Consider the following 15,303-nt stretch of genomic DNA (forward strand, 5'->3'; position numbering starts at 1 on the left):
AGACTTAAAAAAATTTGAAAGAACATGAGTACTATTGACAGCCCCTAAGTTTTGATTTCTACATGCACTCTGAAGTCCAAACATAAATAATCAGTAGTAAACAAGACCTTTCTTACTAGTTGAAAGTGCTCCCCACAAAGTTACCTTAGAAGGGATTCTAGTGCATATGGTGTATGGGAGGTGGAGTAAGAGGGCTCTCCATACTACTCCCTCTTTCCACCAGATCATCTCCATTTTCAGTCTTATTTATATATTGTTGGGAGAATGTGCTGTATAAGATTTTCTGAAGTCTGATAAACAATTGTTTTAAAAGTTCAGAGCCACCAGTAAACTCACTCAAAGGTCCTAGGTGCTTGAGCATGGTTTTGAGTGAGGGGCTGCAGGGGACCAGTTCTTCCTTGACCTGAGGGGAGACACAGAGCCATAAAGTTCTCTTCCATCTGCTTGCTTTCGTCCCAAAGTTCATATCAGCTGTGGTAGATTTAGTTGATAGCTTGAAGTACATTTTCAACACTTATTTTAATTTTATGTAGAATAGGTACAGGCTGTGGGCTAAAAGGGTACCACTCAGACATAAACTGAAAAATTCATTCAGATACATAAATACTTTATCAGTCTGACACCCAACTATTTGGAAATATCCATCTAATTACATCAAATTTTCTGTTTCTTTTTTTCCTTTTTTCCTTTATGGTACCCCATAAACTTAGCCACCATCCTTGGTATAAAAAACACACATATAAATACTTACATAAATTAATTAATATTATATTTATGTTCCTAGTATAGCTCAGTTCAGGTACTTTCTTGATACCCAAAGCCCTGCCTGCCTTTACTCTTATCTCACCAACCTGTATACTTAACTCCAAGTGTTACCTGAGGGGCCCAATCCAATCTTTGTCCAGGCATGGTAGAATTATTCTGCTGCTCTGTGGGAACTTTCTTTGTTTGCTTTTGAAGTGTAGAAAAATCCAATTCTCAACACTTAATTATAGGTAGCTTTATAGCATAGGTAGTTGCAGCTGCACCAAAATTTCCCGAGGATGTATTTTCTAAAACACTGTCACTGGCGAAGATGGGAAGCAATCCAAGAAATTCGGGTTACATGTGCAGGAGTTTTCCAGTTTTTTTCCAAACTACTCTTGCCTCCATGGGCCCTAGGAGGGGCATGGAGGAATATAGATCTTTTGTGTCTTGAAAATTCTCATAGGTGATTTTGACATGAAGCTTATTCTCCAGCATAAGGAAAACTTTGTACCGCTTTTAGCTGCAAACCTCTAAGCAAATAATTGTTCTAAACTAAACTCATACACTTCCGACTATGTCTTTAGATCCTCATAGCTTGTGGATCTCACTTAAAGTATACTGGTTCTCATAGCAAAAGAACAATAGTCATTCTGTAGGTACCATTTATTTTTCACATTGCATAATTTTATCAATCATTTAGAAAACTCTTCTTATTCAATGATTATCCTCAACTGAAGGACATTATTTATAGAGTAGGACTTTTAAGAAAAACTGTCTTAAGACTCTGAACTTGAAAACTTATGAACTTCGAAGAATGTGTATTCAGAACTAGGAGTCCAGTTTGAGAAATAATGAACTAAGGTGTTTAGTTCCATGATCACTACTAATAGGGTCTGATCCCAGTTTGCTGACGTGATTCCAAAGTGGATGAATCTGTGATTTCCTTCCCAGTTTTATGACTTTTCATTCTGGTATAAAGAAGTTTAAATTTTTTAAATTAAAGATGGAATATTAGAATTTGAAGAAAACTTAAAGATTATCTAATACAAGCCTTCAATTCATAGATATGTAAACAGGGACTCAGAAAGATTGACACAGTCATTCAGTAAATGGAGGCATTTACCTCCTTATCTTGGCATTTGAGAGCTGGGCTATATGAACTATTAGAAATCCTGTGTGTAACATAGTAGTTTCATTCATTCAACATATGCTTATTTAGTATTTGCTATGATTAGATTATGATCTAGAGTCTAGAATCTAGACCTTGGTGATCTTGAAATAAACAGCAGAGTCCTTGCCTTGATTTCTCTTTAATGGGAGAGAAATACACTAAACAAGAAAACAGAAATTTCAGCTGTTTATAGTGTTATAAAAATAATAAAGCAAGTTAAGGAAAGAAAGATGTTTAGATAGTAGGGGGTGGCTTTTTTATATAGTGGTGAGGAATGGCAGCTATCTCTAAGGAAGTGAGAAATGTAAGCCATACAAAGATAAGAAAAATAGCCTTTGAGGCAAAGGGACAGCAAATGCAAAGGCCATGAGTTGGAGTATTCCTTAGATTTTATTAATATAAATTTAGGAGGATACTTATTACAGTTTATTTAAATTAATAAAATTAAACTTAAATTCATTAATTCCAAAAGTTGTTTGTAAAGTTGTTTCTCAAGACAAATAAAGGAAATTTCCTCAATACAGGAAAATAATTAATTTTTCTTTATATTTTTTAGATGTTGTTAAATTTGCATAAGAAGAGTTGGATGGAAGGTTTGACACTTCAGGACTACAGTGAACACTGTAAACACAATGAATCAGTGGTAAAAGAGATGTTGGAATTAGCCAAAAATTACAATAAGGTAAAAACTTACTTTCAACATTTATTTCTTATAATCTTTGGAATATATATGATTAGATATCAGGCATTGTATAAACATAAATAGTTAAGAGTAGAGTGGCCTATTTTGTAGACCAGATAGTAAATATTTTAGGCTTTATAAGCCATCCAGTCTGTTGCAACTACTCAACTCTGCCGTTATAGTGTAAAAGTAGCCATAGACAATATGTAAAGGGATGAGTGAGGCTATGTCCTAGTAAAACATTATTTACTAAAACAGGCAGTTGGCTAGATTTGACCCGTGGCCTATAGTTTGCCAACCCCTGTTGTAAATAGCTTTACAATTGAAATCTCTTCACTATTCAGAGGACTTTTTTTTGGAAGGGAAGGAGGAACAAGGAGATGTGAACAACAACAACAGCATTTAATACTTGATAACATATAACTTATTTTATGAGCTTCTCTGTTTTTCATTTAATACGTATTTATTGAAAACCTGCTATGCGCCAGGTGCTGGGGATATGGTAAAAAATAAGACCTATCCTCGTGGAATTTATTTTCTGGTAGGGGAAACAGAAAGTAAACAAATAAACACAACATAATACATTGTAATTAGTGCTGTGAAGACAATAAACAGGATGATGTAAAGAGTAGCAAAGGGAGACCACTTCATATGAGGATGTAAAAAAAGTTATATTTTTCACAATCTCCTGAAAATATTTATTGTATGCTAAAGTATATGTGGCCATGATAACATTTTGTTCCTAGATTTATGTTCTTTTACAGTTCTGAAATTAAGAGAATACTTGACCAAGACTAAAATGTATCTTCAATTTCCTAGCATTGCCATCACAAGCTACCATATAATGGGTGACTTAAAACAACAAATTTATTCCCTCACAATTCTGAAGCTAGAAGTCCAAAATCAAGGTATTGGTAGGGCCATGCTCCCTGTGAAGCCTCTAGTGGGGAGGATCCTTCTTTTTCTTTTCTAGCTTCTCTTGGTCCCCAGGCATTCCTTGGCTTGTGGCAGCATAACTCTAATCTCTAACCAGGGTTATGATTTCAATGTATCCTTTTAGGGGGGACATGATTCAACTCATAACATGTATTTTTCAACTTTCTTGACCAAAACCCATATAAAGAGTAGATTTTACATTTGACCCAGTACCTGCAAATGTATATGTATGTGTGTATATATATTGCAACAAAAGTTTTATGAAGCAATATTTACCCTTATTACAAGTGGTTGTATTCTATTTTCTTTCTCATTTGACTCAATTTCATACTGTTTCAGTTATATACATACGTATTATATACATAGACATATAGTTTGCAACCTATTAATGGGTTGAAAACCTGCAATTTGTAAAACATGTATACATACTATACAGTGTTATGCTTACAGATATTTATTGAATATCTTCTGTACAATTTGCAGTGGAAAACAGGGATCCTTCCTTCATTTTTAGGAAAACAGGGGCGTTAAGAAAAGTTCATAACCAGAGTACTTGACCAAAATTCGTGTGTTTGATAACACCTTAGTATTCAGATTGTCCACAGACCAGCTGCATCAGTATCACTTGGGATCTTGTTAGAAATGCAGGTCTTTGACTTAACTAAATCAGAATCAACATTTTAACAAGATTTCCAAGAGATCTGTATACTCATTCAAGTTAGAAGTTAGAGAACACTGCCATAGAGAAGTTCATGTGAAGTCCTGTAGAAGTTCAAAGGCTTTTGCTTTCAGCTGGTACAGACCCAGGATGCTGTCTTTAGAGAATAACATTTGAACTAGACCTTAAAGCATGAATAAGATTTGGACGTACAAAGAAATGTTACCCTAGGCCAACTGAACGTCATGAGCAAGACTAGGAGACAGAAGAGCAAGGGCATCTTTAGGAAACTGTGTTTGGCTAGAGTACATGAGAAGGGTGTACATAAAAGGGTGAATAGTGGGGAATAAAGATTTTTAAAGTTACTGAAGTCAAGTAACAGAGTTTGGAAAATCAGGATAGAGTTATTTTTGATCAAGGGCATGGTATACCCAGAACCTGACTTTAGAAACATAATTTGACAAGGCTATAGAAGAAAGAGTGTTGTAAGAGGAGATTTGAAATGGAGATTCTATATTTAGGAGGAGCTTGCTATTACCCAAACAAAAGGTACTAAGTGTCTGAATTACTGTAGTGGCAGTGGGAAGGGAGATATCAATAGACTAATAAAATAAAACGTGGTGCCAGTTGGATAGATAAAGTGAAAGAAGAAGGAATCAAAGATGAGTTAAAGGTCTCCCGCCTAGGTGACTAGAAGTATGTTGGTACCATTAACATTTCCAATTTAAGTAGAAGTAGAAAGATTGAGGAAGAAGATAAAGAGATTAAACAAGCAGGGAATTCCCTGGCGGTCCAGTGGTTAGGACTCTGCACTTTCACTGCCGAGGGTGCAGGTTCAACCCCTGGTCGGGGAACTAAGATCCCAAAATCATGGCTCGGCCAAAAAAAAAAAAAAGAGTTGAAACAAGCAGTTTACTATGTGGGACTAAAAATTAATGGCGGGGGCTAGAGCTTTTGGAGACAGTTAAAGTTGATATTGGTTGTCACACCAAAAAAGTAATATTTTACTTTTTAAATTAAACACATCTTACAGAATAAATATTAACCAAGAGACAGTGTATAAGATTTGCCAAGTGTTAACAAGTCTTTTGAGAGAATTGAGCTTTGAAAAAATGTTGATGGGCCCATACAAGCTAAATTCCAGCAGAATTAGGTTTGGTTTTGAAGAGCATGCCCTGATTTATATGTAGTGTTCCAGCTGGAAATTCCCATTTCTTCTGGATTGTAGGGAATATATATATATATATATATTTAATCTTTCTAGTGTATGTTTTCGTGCTGTGGAGATTAAAGAGAAAAAAATAGTTTATCATATTTAAAACAGTTAACCTTTTATAAATTAACCTTTAAAGAAATTTAAGTTATTATTCAGCAGACTGTAGGAATGGTTTTCATTTCTCTGTAACATTACAAGTTTAAGTAAATTCTTATTGGTACTACTGCCAGGAAATAACCTATTTATGGTTACTGCTGCCCATCCACAGAAGTTTTTGCTATTTTACAGTTTTAAAAAATCTCTGAAGTACTCAAAAATTTGTAAGGTTTGGTTATAAAGTGAAAACAATGTATAAGCTGTGATATGAAGGAGTCCAAATTTGGGACTGTAATTCCCTCTGTGATTGAAAGAGAATGTGGTGGAGTTTTTAGTAACACTTAAAATATAAAAAGAAAGGCCCATACAACCAGTTCTTCATAGTATTCTTTTTAATTGGTTGGTGTTTTAAACTAAGGTAATTACTGTTAGGTGCCAGTTAGCTCCTAAAGTGAAAGAAGGTTAGAAAATAATTAAACTCCTTTGTACCAACTTTTTAATTTCAAGTCTGAAGTCTACTCAGAGGTTCTGCTTGATTATTAGTCATTGATTTCTCTAGTTACTGAACTTTAGCACCTACAACTCTTTTATTCCAAATCTCCTAGTTTATTTGTGCCAAGATGCATCAATATTTTAATATTGATAACATTTGATTGGATATTTGTAAATGAATCTGCCAGAGAAAAAATGAATTGTAAAAGACTTTTTTAAAAATAGCATAGACATATAAAAATTTGCTTTGTTTTCAAGCATGTAGCCATGTAAATTCAGAGATCTGACAGTTTACTTTTCAGGTAGAAAAACTGCCTACTTAGTAACCTGAAAGAAGGTTTGGATGCAACTTTTATGTAATTACATATAAAATATGTAATTATATGATTACATTTGGTTTATTAAAGTAGCTGTATTAAATAAGAAGGTCTTGTTTTGTGCTAGTGCAATAAGATAAGAAAAACAAAATAAGATATAAATATTGGGAAACCAGGCCAGATTATCATTATTTAAGTATGATAGGATATGTTTGCAATCAAGCATAGAAATACATGAAACTAAACTAGAATACTATTAGAACTATCATGATTGAGAATCACGTAGCCATGCAGTTACATAGGCTGAAACCAGTTGAAAAATATAAAAGGCAAATCAGTTCACAGAAGCATCCAAAATTACAAAATATTTAGGAATAACTACCATAAAAATGTAAATGTATAAATATGTATATGTGACTTCTTTGAAAAATACTAAAAACATTTGTGAATAAATTCCCGTTTCCAAAAAGGAAGACTTCGTATTTGTAAAGCTGTGGTCAAGCTTCCCAAAGGTTACTTTAGTGCTAGTAAGAATATCAGTGAGCTTTTAAATTTTGATAACTTGACAGTAAAGTTCACCTGCAATAAAAATAACATTTATTGAATGCTTATTAGGAGTCAGACTGGCAGAAAATATTTGTACCTATAACACAGAAAAGGCTAGTATCCAAAAAGTACATAACAGACAAAGAATTCCTATAAAATATAAAGAAACGATAATAAATTGGACAACAGAGCTGGAAAATTCACTGAAGATGAATGGCATATAAACATGAAAAAGAGTTCAACCTTATTAAGTATTCAAAGAAAAAAGTTAAAAGTATAAGTAGATTTTTTTTTTTCTTTTCAAATTATAAAAAATGGTTTGGGAGAATGCGCCACTAGTGGGAAAATAAAAAAGTGATATATGACATTTTTGAAGGCCATCTCCCATTTTATCTTTAAATTTTAAGTGCATATAACTCTAAGCCAACATGTTCTCTTTTAAGGATTTATTATGAAGAATGAAATTCTACAAGTACCAACTTAGAGAAATATTTAAAACTTGATGTTATGTGTATAAAACAAAATTGTGTAACAATATGAAAAGTCCCTGCTATGTTACCTTCCCTCCATTTTTCAATGATACCTCTGTCTCACATATATCTCAATGTATTATGCTGTTAACAGTGTCACCTCTCAGGTGGAAGGTGGGGGAATTTTATACTTTACGTAAATCCTGGATTCTTTTTAGTTTTTGCACTAAGCAGGTGTTATTTATATCTAAGATTGTGTTAGCTTGAGGTAGCAATGGCTTAAACAGGATAGGAATGTATATCTCTTGCAATTCAAGGCCATGTGAAACTTTGAAGTTATTACATTCGCATACCCAGATATCTCCGTCTTTTGCTCCACTTTCCTTGTATTGGCTTCCATCGTTTAGATCTCCTCATGATTCATGGTGATTGCTAAAGCTTTAGCCATCCCATCTGAGTTCCAAGCAACAGGAAGAAATGCAAGGGCAAAAGAGAGAGACCTCTCAGCTAAATCAATTCCTTTTCAGGATCCTTTGTATAAGTCCCACCCAGCACTTCTGATTATATCTCATTGGCAGAATGTAATCAAGTGGACATACTTTGCTTTGAGAAAGGCTATATAGTCTTTTACTGCCTTTAGTAAAATTAGAGCTATATTATAAAAGAAGAAAGAGATGTGTATTAGGTAGGCAACTAGCAGTAGACTCTGCCATAGAAATTTTTTTCAACTGTCTAAACTACAGTTTCTGTTCTACATACACACACTTGTATGGGCACACACATGATCTTTATTTTATATCTCTATTTTATATAATTACATTTTAAAATTGGATTCCTTATAATATTTTTAGAAAGAATTTACGTATTCAGGGTCACTTAATAAATCATGGGTTTGGCTTTATTCAGGATGTGTCATTAAAAAGTAATGATTTCCCGAATTACCATGAATGTTGCTTTGAGGTCTTTGGAGATAGATAAGACTATATTTAAGTCACAGTTTCATTGCTTATTGGCTGTATGGCTATATAGTGTCCCCATCATTCGTTGGGCACACTCCTTTTTTGTATATTTCATATTGCATTATAATTTGAGATTTACAGGCAGGTAAAGTAAAGCCCAAATGCAAGCTTCTTGAAGAGCAAGAACTGTCTTACTCATAGTGAGTACTTAATAGTTATTTACTGAATGTATAAAATGATGAAAATTCTACTGTTGAGGACATACATAGAATGTACTAGAGTGTTATAAGTACTTTCAAAAGAAGAGTTAGAAAAAAATTTATAGTAAAAGTATTGCTGGAATTAACATATAGGAGATAGTGCCTAATTTCTTTATGTAAAATGTAGATTACTTCACTGGGATGTTTTAAGGATTCAGTAAATTAATATGTACATGTTAATGTTTAATTACTGACGGTTGTAGGAAACCCATCTTTTTGTTCTCCATATTCACACATGTAATACTTTCTCAGATAGTTTTCTCATTGTTTCATGTTTGTTAATTTTGCTTTCCCAAGTATGTTTTATAAAAGCCATTTCTTTAAACTTATTCTCTATACCCATAACCCATAATGTGATTTTCAGTTATATAGTCAATGCATTGACTTTTTATGAAAATCAAGAAAGAACTAAAATGCCTGTATTACATTCACTAGCAGTTTATGCAGAGATTGTTTAATGGTGAAAAAATATACCATATAGGTGATTTTACAAAGCATGTGCTTAAATGGAAGCATGGCATGTTAAGAGTGAACACTGCAAACATATCAAAGGGAAAAAAAGAAGCCCAAGGAATGGAACAGATGTGACATATAAAGTGAAATAAGAGACATGGTGTCATGAAAGCAGAGGTTAAAGGATTAGAAGAGAAAAGGGGTATTGGAAAAGGTGTTCAGAAAGTTCAAGTAAACTGAGTCCATTGGAATTTGCCAGGTGGAGATCCTTAAAAGAGTATTCATGAAGTGCTAAGGGTCCAATCCATGTTTGTTAAAGGGTAAATAAAATGGTAAAATTTGAAACACAGGTTTTCCATTTGAGAAATTTGACCATTACCAGGAAAAAGATAATGAGGTTAATGGCTTTAGTAAAAGCCTCTTTAAGATAGGGGGTACATCTGAGGGGATTATGATAACATAACAGACCAAATTCCAGGAATTTCTTAGAACTGTGCAGACCGTGCATGATGGGATAGCCATCTGGGGGTCTTTGTTGATAAACTGTTAAAAACGTTTCTAGTGTGAATAGCCACAAACATTTTCAGTGCTTTTTTGTTGGTTGAGTAAACCGAAGAGCACGAATGCAAAAGCAAAATTTGATGCCAAATCACAGAAGTTGCCATAAACACAGAAGTTCCCCTAGTAAGGACACTGCCTGTGCCTGAATTTCATTTGTTTCTGCCGCTACCATTTCTTAGTTTTCCCTGGTGACTAGCCAGCTTAGAGCTATGAATGAAGGCAGACTCGTCTTGCCCAGATGATAGATGAGATAAAGGTAACTTAGCTAGATGGAGAAAATGTTTAGGGGTGTAATGTGATGATCTGGTCTATCTCAGAATGTAAGAGATGTGCTTACTCTCTTGTCATGGGGCTTTGCAACCTTAGTATATGCCTAAATCTACAGCTGCTCCTCATTTTCCAGATGGCATCTATGGCTGGGAGTACTTTTTACCATCTGCACTTCTCAAAGAGTTTGTGAACTCTCTCTTTTAATTATAGGAAATGGAAAAACTAATTGGTGAAGTGGTTAAATGATATAAAAGATTTTTAAGATTGAGTTAGAGCTTTTTATATTCTGTTTAACCTTTCAAATAAGATCAATGCTTTAAGTGCTTTTTTACTTTCATCTTTGCATGTCTGCCATCTTTGATATTTGCAACACTCCAAAATACTCCATAATAACTATTTTGTACATGGATTGGTATTTTGAGCCAAATTCCAAAACCCTTAGCTCCTTCCAATACTGTAAAGTACTATTGTTGGCGTGTGCATAGAACAACTAACACTGAATGGATATAGAGTACAGACTTAACGTGAATTGTTCCATTTATCTAATATGTTTTCAGGTTGGTAAGGTATAGTGTCATGATCTGTAAAAGTAATTTAGAAAGACAAACTTTTTATGGGTTGCCAGTGTTTCCGTATATGTAAAACACTGAGATAGCAGGAGAAGCAATTTCCCAGTTGGAAGATACTTTTTTAACTAGCTGCGAATAATAGGAGTGACATCTGACTCTGAAAATGAATATCTTCTCTGTCTAGGGAATTCTAGATTTGGAGTGTTATTAACTTATTTTCCCTTTTTTAGTTTTATGAGTCATAAATGTATTTCCTAATGATGTGTTGTAAATAAGTATCCTGTAATAATCAGTAGATACAATGCTTATTCACTGTCTTTTCTCTTTAGGCAGATTCTACTGCGGAAAATTCTCCAGATAGTTTGTCCGTTTATAAAATTAGATACTTGCCATCTTTGCTCATTTTCAAGTTCTCTGTTTACAAAACTATTAAGAAGGTGTGAAATGCAGCCAAACTTCCCAGTTTATGGGAAATGTCTGATGATTGCATTTCCTACGTGTTCATTGTTCACACATGAAGAAATTTGGCAGCTGCGAGATGATTAAGTTTAGAGTATCCAAATCTAACCCTCACTGGGTTTTTGGCTTCCTGCTTTCTGCCCCTGTCCTCTCACCCCCTTTGTAACCATATTAAGTGCTATGGTATTACTTCTTAAGATTGGTGATACTTAAATTTTCTTCATTTTCCATTTATCAAATGCTGTGAATAAATCATAGACCAGGAGTTCTCCTGATGCAGAGTCCTAGCTTCAGGCAGTAACATACCCAAAGCTGTTAAGAAAGAAGTTGCTTAAACTTAGAATTCTCAATAAAGACGTTACACAGTGGTGCCATTATTAGGGTAGAGGGCAATACTGGTAGCTAATCTAAATGCTGTAATTACTTCAAAATTATTCTGCTAGAAAATTTATGATCATACACATAAAAGTTTGTAGCTGGCTTTGAAAATAGTAGAAAGTGATTTGTATATATGGTTTGGTTGATTTAATTTTTATTTGATTTGGCATTTATTTCAAGTAATTTTTTTTGATGTTGAAAACTTCAGATTACTCTATTTCTTCATGATTATTAAAGATCATTCATGTGGAGGAGTGAGAATTTTTTCTGAGTACATCTATTACTTTTAGAGATTTAAATATGTGAAGGTATTAAGGGATTACACTATATGATTTGTTAACTGTGGATCAAAAGTCAGTAGCAGGTCCTTTGATCCTAAGTGTTACTGATAGTTAGATACTGGGTATGCACAGTTTGGTTGACAAGAAAAAGGAGACAAAGATAATAGGAAGTTGGGGGAGAACCATAGTGAAAGTAGGAAAAGAAAAAGAAGACAGAATAGGACTAGTTAGTACCCCAGTGCCACAAGCAGCTAGCTCCCTTAGTTTCTTCCATCCTCCACTTTAGCCATCCCTCAGATACTTCCATAACAGTTTTCAAATGGTTACCACTTCCATTTGGTGGTCCAATTTGATATTTTCAATGTCTTTTACAAATTTCTTAAGTCTGTTTTCAAAATGATGGTGGTTATAGTTTTTATTACCCTGAAGGCTGTTCTGAAGATTAGCAAAATTGCTTTTTTGTGCAATAAATTACTTGAATAAAAGGTTCTGTGAATGAAAATTATGATCATCGTTATCTTTGATGATTATTCTGCAGTGGGAAAAGTACATTTAGAATTTGAAACTCTGTCCTTTGTGTTTCATTGACAGGCTGTAGAAGAAGAAGATAAGATGACACCTGAACAGCTGGCAATAAAGAATGTTGGCAAGCAGGTGAGGTGTACTGTAATAGGTTATGCAGTCACATAATAACATACTCTTGTAGAGTTAAAAGTATTTTGGAGCCTGTGTGATTTTTTTTCCCTGTCTGTTCACTGTACGTTTTTCTTCTGTCATGTAAATGTGATTCTAATTTTAAAGGTCCCTGAATTATTTGATGTCAGATTCTTTTTGCCATCTATAGAGAAGTAAATCACAGTATACCTGTGAGATACTATCTTTAGTGAAAACAATTTTGTAGAAATAAAGTAGGAAACTTGTGTCCTGAGTTCATTTTCCAAGCACTATTTTTACTTGAAATAATATTGTCCATGAAGATAATAGAATGGTAGGTTTATTTCATATGTAACAGTTTTAAAAATGATATAGTTTATCAATATGTAGGCTTCAATATATAGGTAATATTCCTGAGAAAGCTTAGAGCCCTGTTGGATTCTACTGAGTGAAGAGAAAAGGTTTTAAGTATTTGCTCTTTCACTTTTCCCAAGATGAAATATATATTTCAGTTCCTATTTTTCTGAAGGTTGGGGGGAACACACCAACCAATTAAAAGAATCTACAGATTAATTAGACTGTTTTTTAAAGAATGTTGATTACATTTTTTCATTTCATGGAACATGGTTATCATATTGCTGATGTTGGCAGAATCTTGATATTTCAGATGCAAGACACTAAGCTGTCTTTGCTTTCAGCCATCCTACCATATGCTCTGATCCCATCACATCTCACAAGCTATGTAGGTTTGGGCCAGGACCATTCTTGGATGGGAAATCTCTAAGAATCACCCAGCTGCCACAAGAAGTAATGTAGATAACTGAGGGAAGTGTGTTACCAATTCACCGCAAAACTAGTTCCTTCAATAGAGCAGTAGGGGCAAAGGTCTGACTTAAATATCATAATTGGTGAAGTCAAATCTCACTGCATTCTGAATATTACAGTTTCAATAACAAGAGGAACCCTCCAAAACCGAAAATGAGATATAATTCATCTTATTCTCTCATCCTGTGTGATACAGTCACCCTTGTTGTCTTTTCCCACTACTTATTTTAGTCTAATATGTAATATTAGATCACCAACTTGGAGCCTAGCGTTCAGTAACTATTTTTTGAATAAATGACTCTGATGCTATAGTTTCTTGATGTAGATTCTATTTAACAGTTAGCAGCAAAGAGATTAAAAGTGAAACTGAAAATATATATAATTGGCAAAGTTTAATAATCATCAGAATCATTTTTTAAAAATATAGTACTTCACTAGTTTGGCCTCCTGTGTGGCAAAAGCAAAACTGCCTATGATGGAATCAGACCAATATCTTTTTCTCCTGTCAGTCTTTCTTAGTCTCTGTCACCTAAAATGTCCTAAGGCTTATTTCTGAAATAAAGAAAATTTAATGTTGTGGTCTAGTTATTTGAAATTATTTGTAGCGTGTTGTATCTCTGGGTATTTTAAAGAAATCAAGCGTATTGAAATTGTAGTTTAGAAAAGAACAGCCAAGAAGTAATTTCAGTGGTGAACATTTGTTTAAAGTTAGGAGTCTTGGTATTTTAGCAATACATATAAGAAAATAATGGTTTAATTGAAAGTTTTTTATTGTGTGCAATATCTATCCTTTATTTCAAAGCTTTCAAATTTAGCTGCAATATTTCAATCAGCTCAGCCTTAAACATAAATGTATATTAAGCATTTAAACTTAACTTCCTTTATTACAATGCAATTTTAAGTCTTGTTTTTAACTCGGATGTTTCAAATACAGATTTGATCAGGTTTAAGTTAACGGATTGTACCTATATTCTTTTCTGTGATACATTTTTTCAAAATAGCTACACAAAATATTTATTCTTAACATTTTAGAATTGATCCAAATTGTATTTAAATTTTTAAATTACTAACAGTGACTTTTGATCCAAGAATATTTCCTGAATCATTTAAAGCACTATTCCTGAAATATTAAAATTATATAGGAATTAAATTAAAATTACAGAGGAAGTGATGAGAATTCACATTGAACCCTTTCCTTTTGGTATGTCTGCTTTGAGTAAAGTACCCCCTCAGACATTCAGTATATATGAATGGCAGAAAATATACACACATAATCAGGCTTATACACACAGATAAAATGCTTATGCTTTTTTTTAAAAATCAGATGATTTCGGACTGTATAGAATTCCTTGTGACACTTTATCATTTCTGCTGCAGAGTCATAACATTGATTGTGTAAATCGATCTTTATTTTATCAGCTCCTTAACATTTTAACAGATTTAGAAATCCTGAAAATGTAACAATATATTGGGAAAGTTAAATTGTAAAATATATATAAATTTAGTTTTGGCTTTCTTTACCAATTTCATCAGCTACTGAAAAAAAAATCTAAATAATTCATCTACCAGTAATATGGTTCTTTTTTCTTTTTCTTTCCTTATTCCTTTTTTCTTTTAGGACCCCAAACGTCATTTGGAGGAACATGTGGATGTACTTATGACTTCAAATATTGTCCAGTGTTTAGCAGCTATGTTGGATACTGTTGTATTTAAATAAAGCAATGCAAAAAGCTCTTAGTGATACTTTCAGTGTATAGTCCTCTTGTTCCTAATGCTCAAAATCAAGGGACCTCTGAAGGTGTATTTGGTTAAATGTAAGACATCTGGCATCATTTGCAGCACTGTAACACCTTCAGTCTCCGTGGTGCAATTACTTCTGTTTCTTTAGTCAGGGTCTTTGCAGATTCCAAAGTTGTATAAGAATACATCAAAGTGGACAAATTTTGTTAAGATCCCATTTAATATTTGAAGAAATCAGTAACACAAATATATTTTGATTGTTGCTTACAAAATAAAATACATTTACAGTCTATGTCTCCTGAGGTCTTTTTGGCACTGGGTGGAATTGACAGAATAACATTTGACAGTGCACTAGAAATCTCACACAAAGATATGTTTTCCTTTGTAATTTAAGATAACACATAAAACATCAGTGTGATAACAAAACTTCACAAATGTAAAATGACTGCCGTTAATGAGTGGCTACCTCATTAGTGAGTAACCCAGAAAAATGTTGATGTATTTTATTAAAAGTATTTGTCACAAGTTAATATTGAATACTCAATATCTTGTTAACAGATTAT

General features: G+C 33.4%; 1 protein-coding gene across 3 annotated transcripts in view; it reads left to right on the plus strand.

Moving 5' to 3' along the window:
* PSMD14 (proteasome 26S subunit, non-ATPase 14) overlaps positions 1-15,032 on the plus strand; it is a 90,891-nt gene extending 75,859 nt beyond the window's left edge. For all 3 annotated transcript variants that reach the window (XM_036857268.1, XM_036857266.1, XM_036857269.1), the window contains 3 exons: positions 2,475-2,600; positions 12,113-12,175; positions 14,619-15,032. In XM_036857268.1, the coding sequence (XP_036713163.1) occupies positions 2,475-2,600; positions 12,113-12,175; positions 14,619-14,717 (288 nt within the window). In that variant the 3' untranslated portion in view covers positions 14,718-15,032. The remainder of the gene's footprint in view (positions 1-2,474; positions 2,601-12,112; positions 12,176-14,618) is intronic.
* Positions 15,033-15,303: the final 271 nt, after the last annotated feature.

This window comes from Balaenoptera musculus, chromosome 7, assembly GCF_009873245.2.
Source record: "Balaenoptera musculus isolate JJ_BM4_2016_0621 chromosome 7, mBalMus1.pri.v3, whole genome shotgun sequence".
Classification (NCBI taxonomy): domain Eukaryota; kingdom Metazoa; phylum Chordata; class Mammalia; order Artiodactyla; family Balaenopteridae; genus Balaenoptera; species Balaenoptera musculus.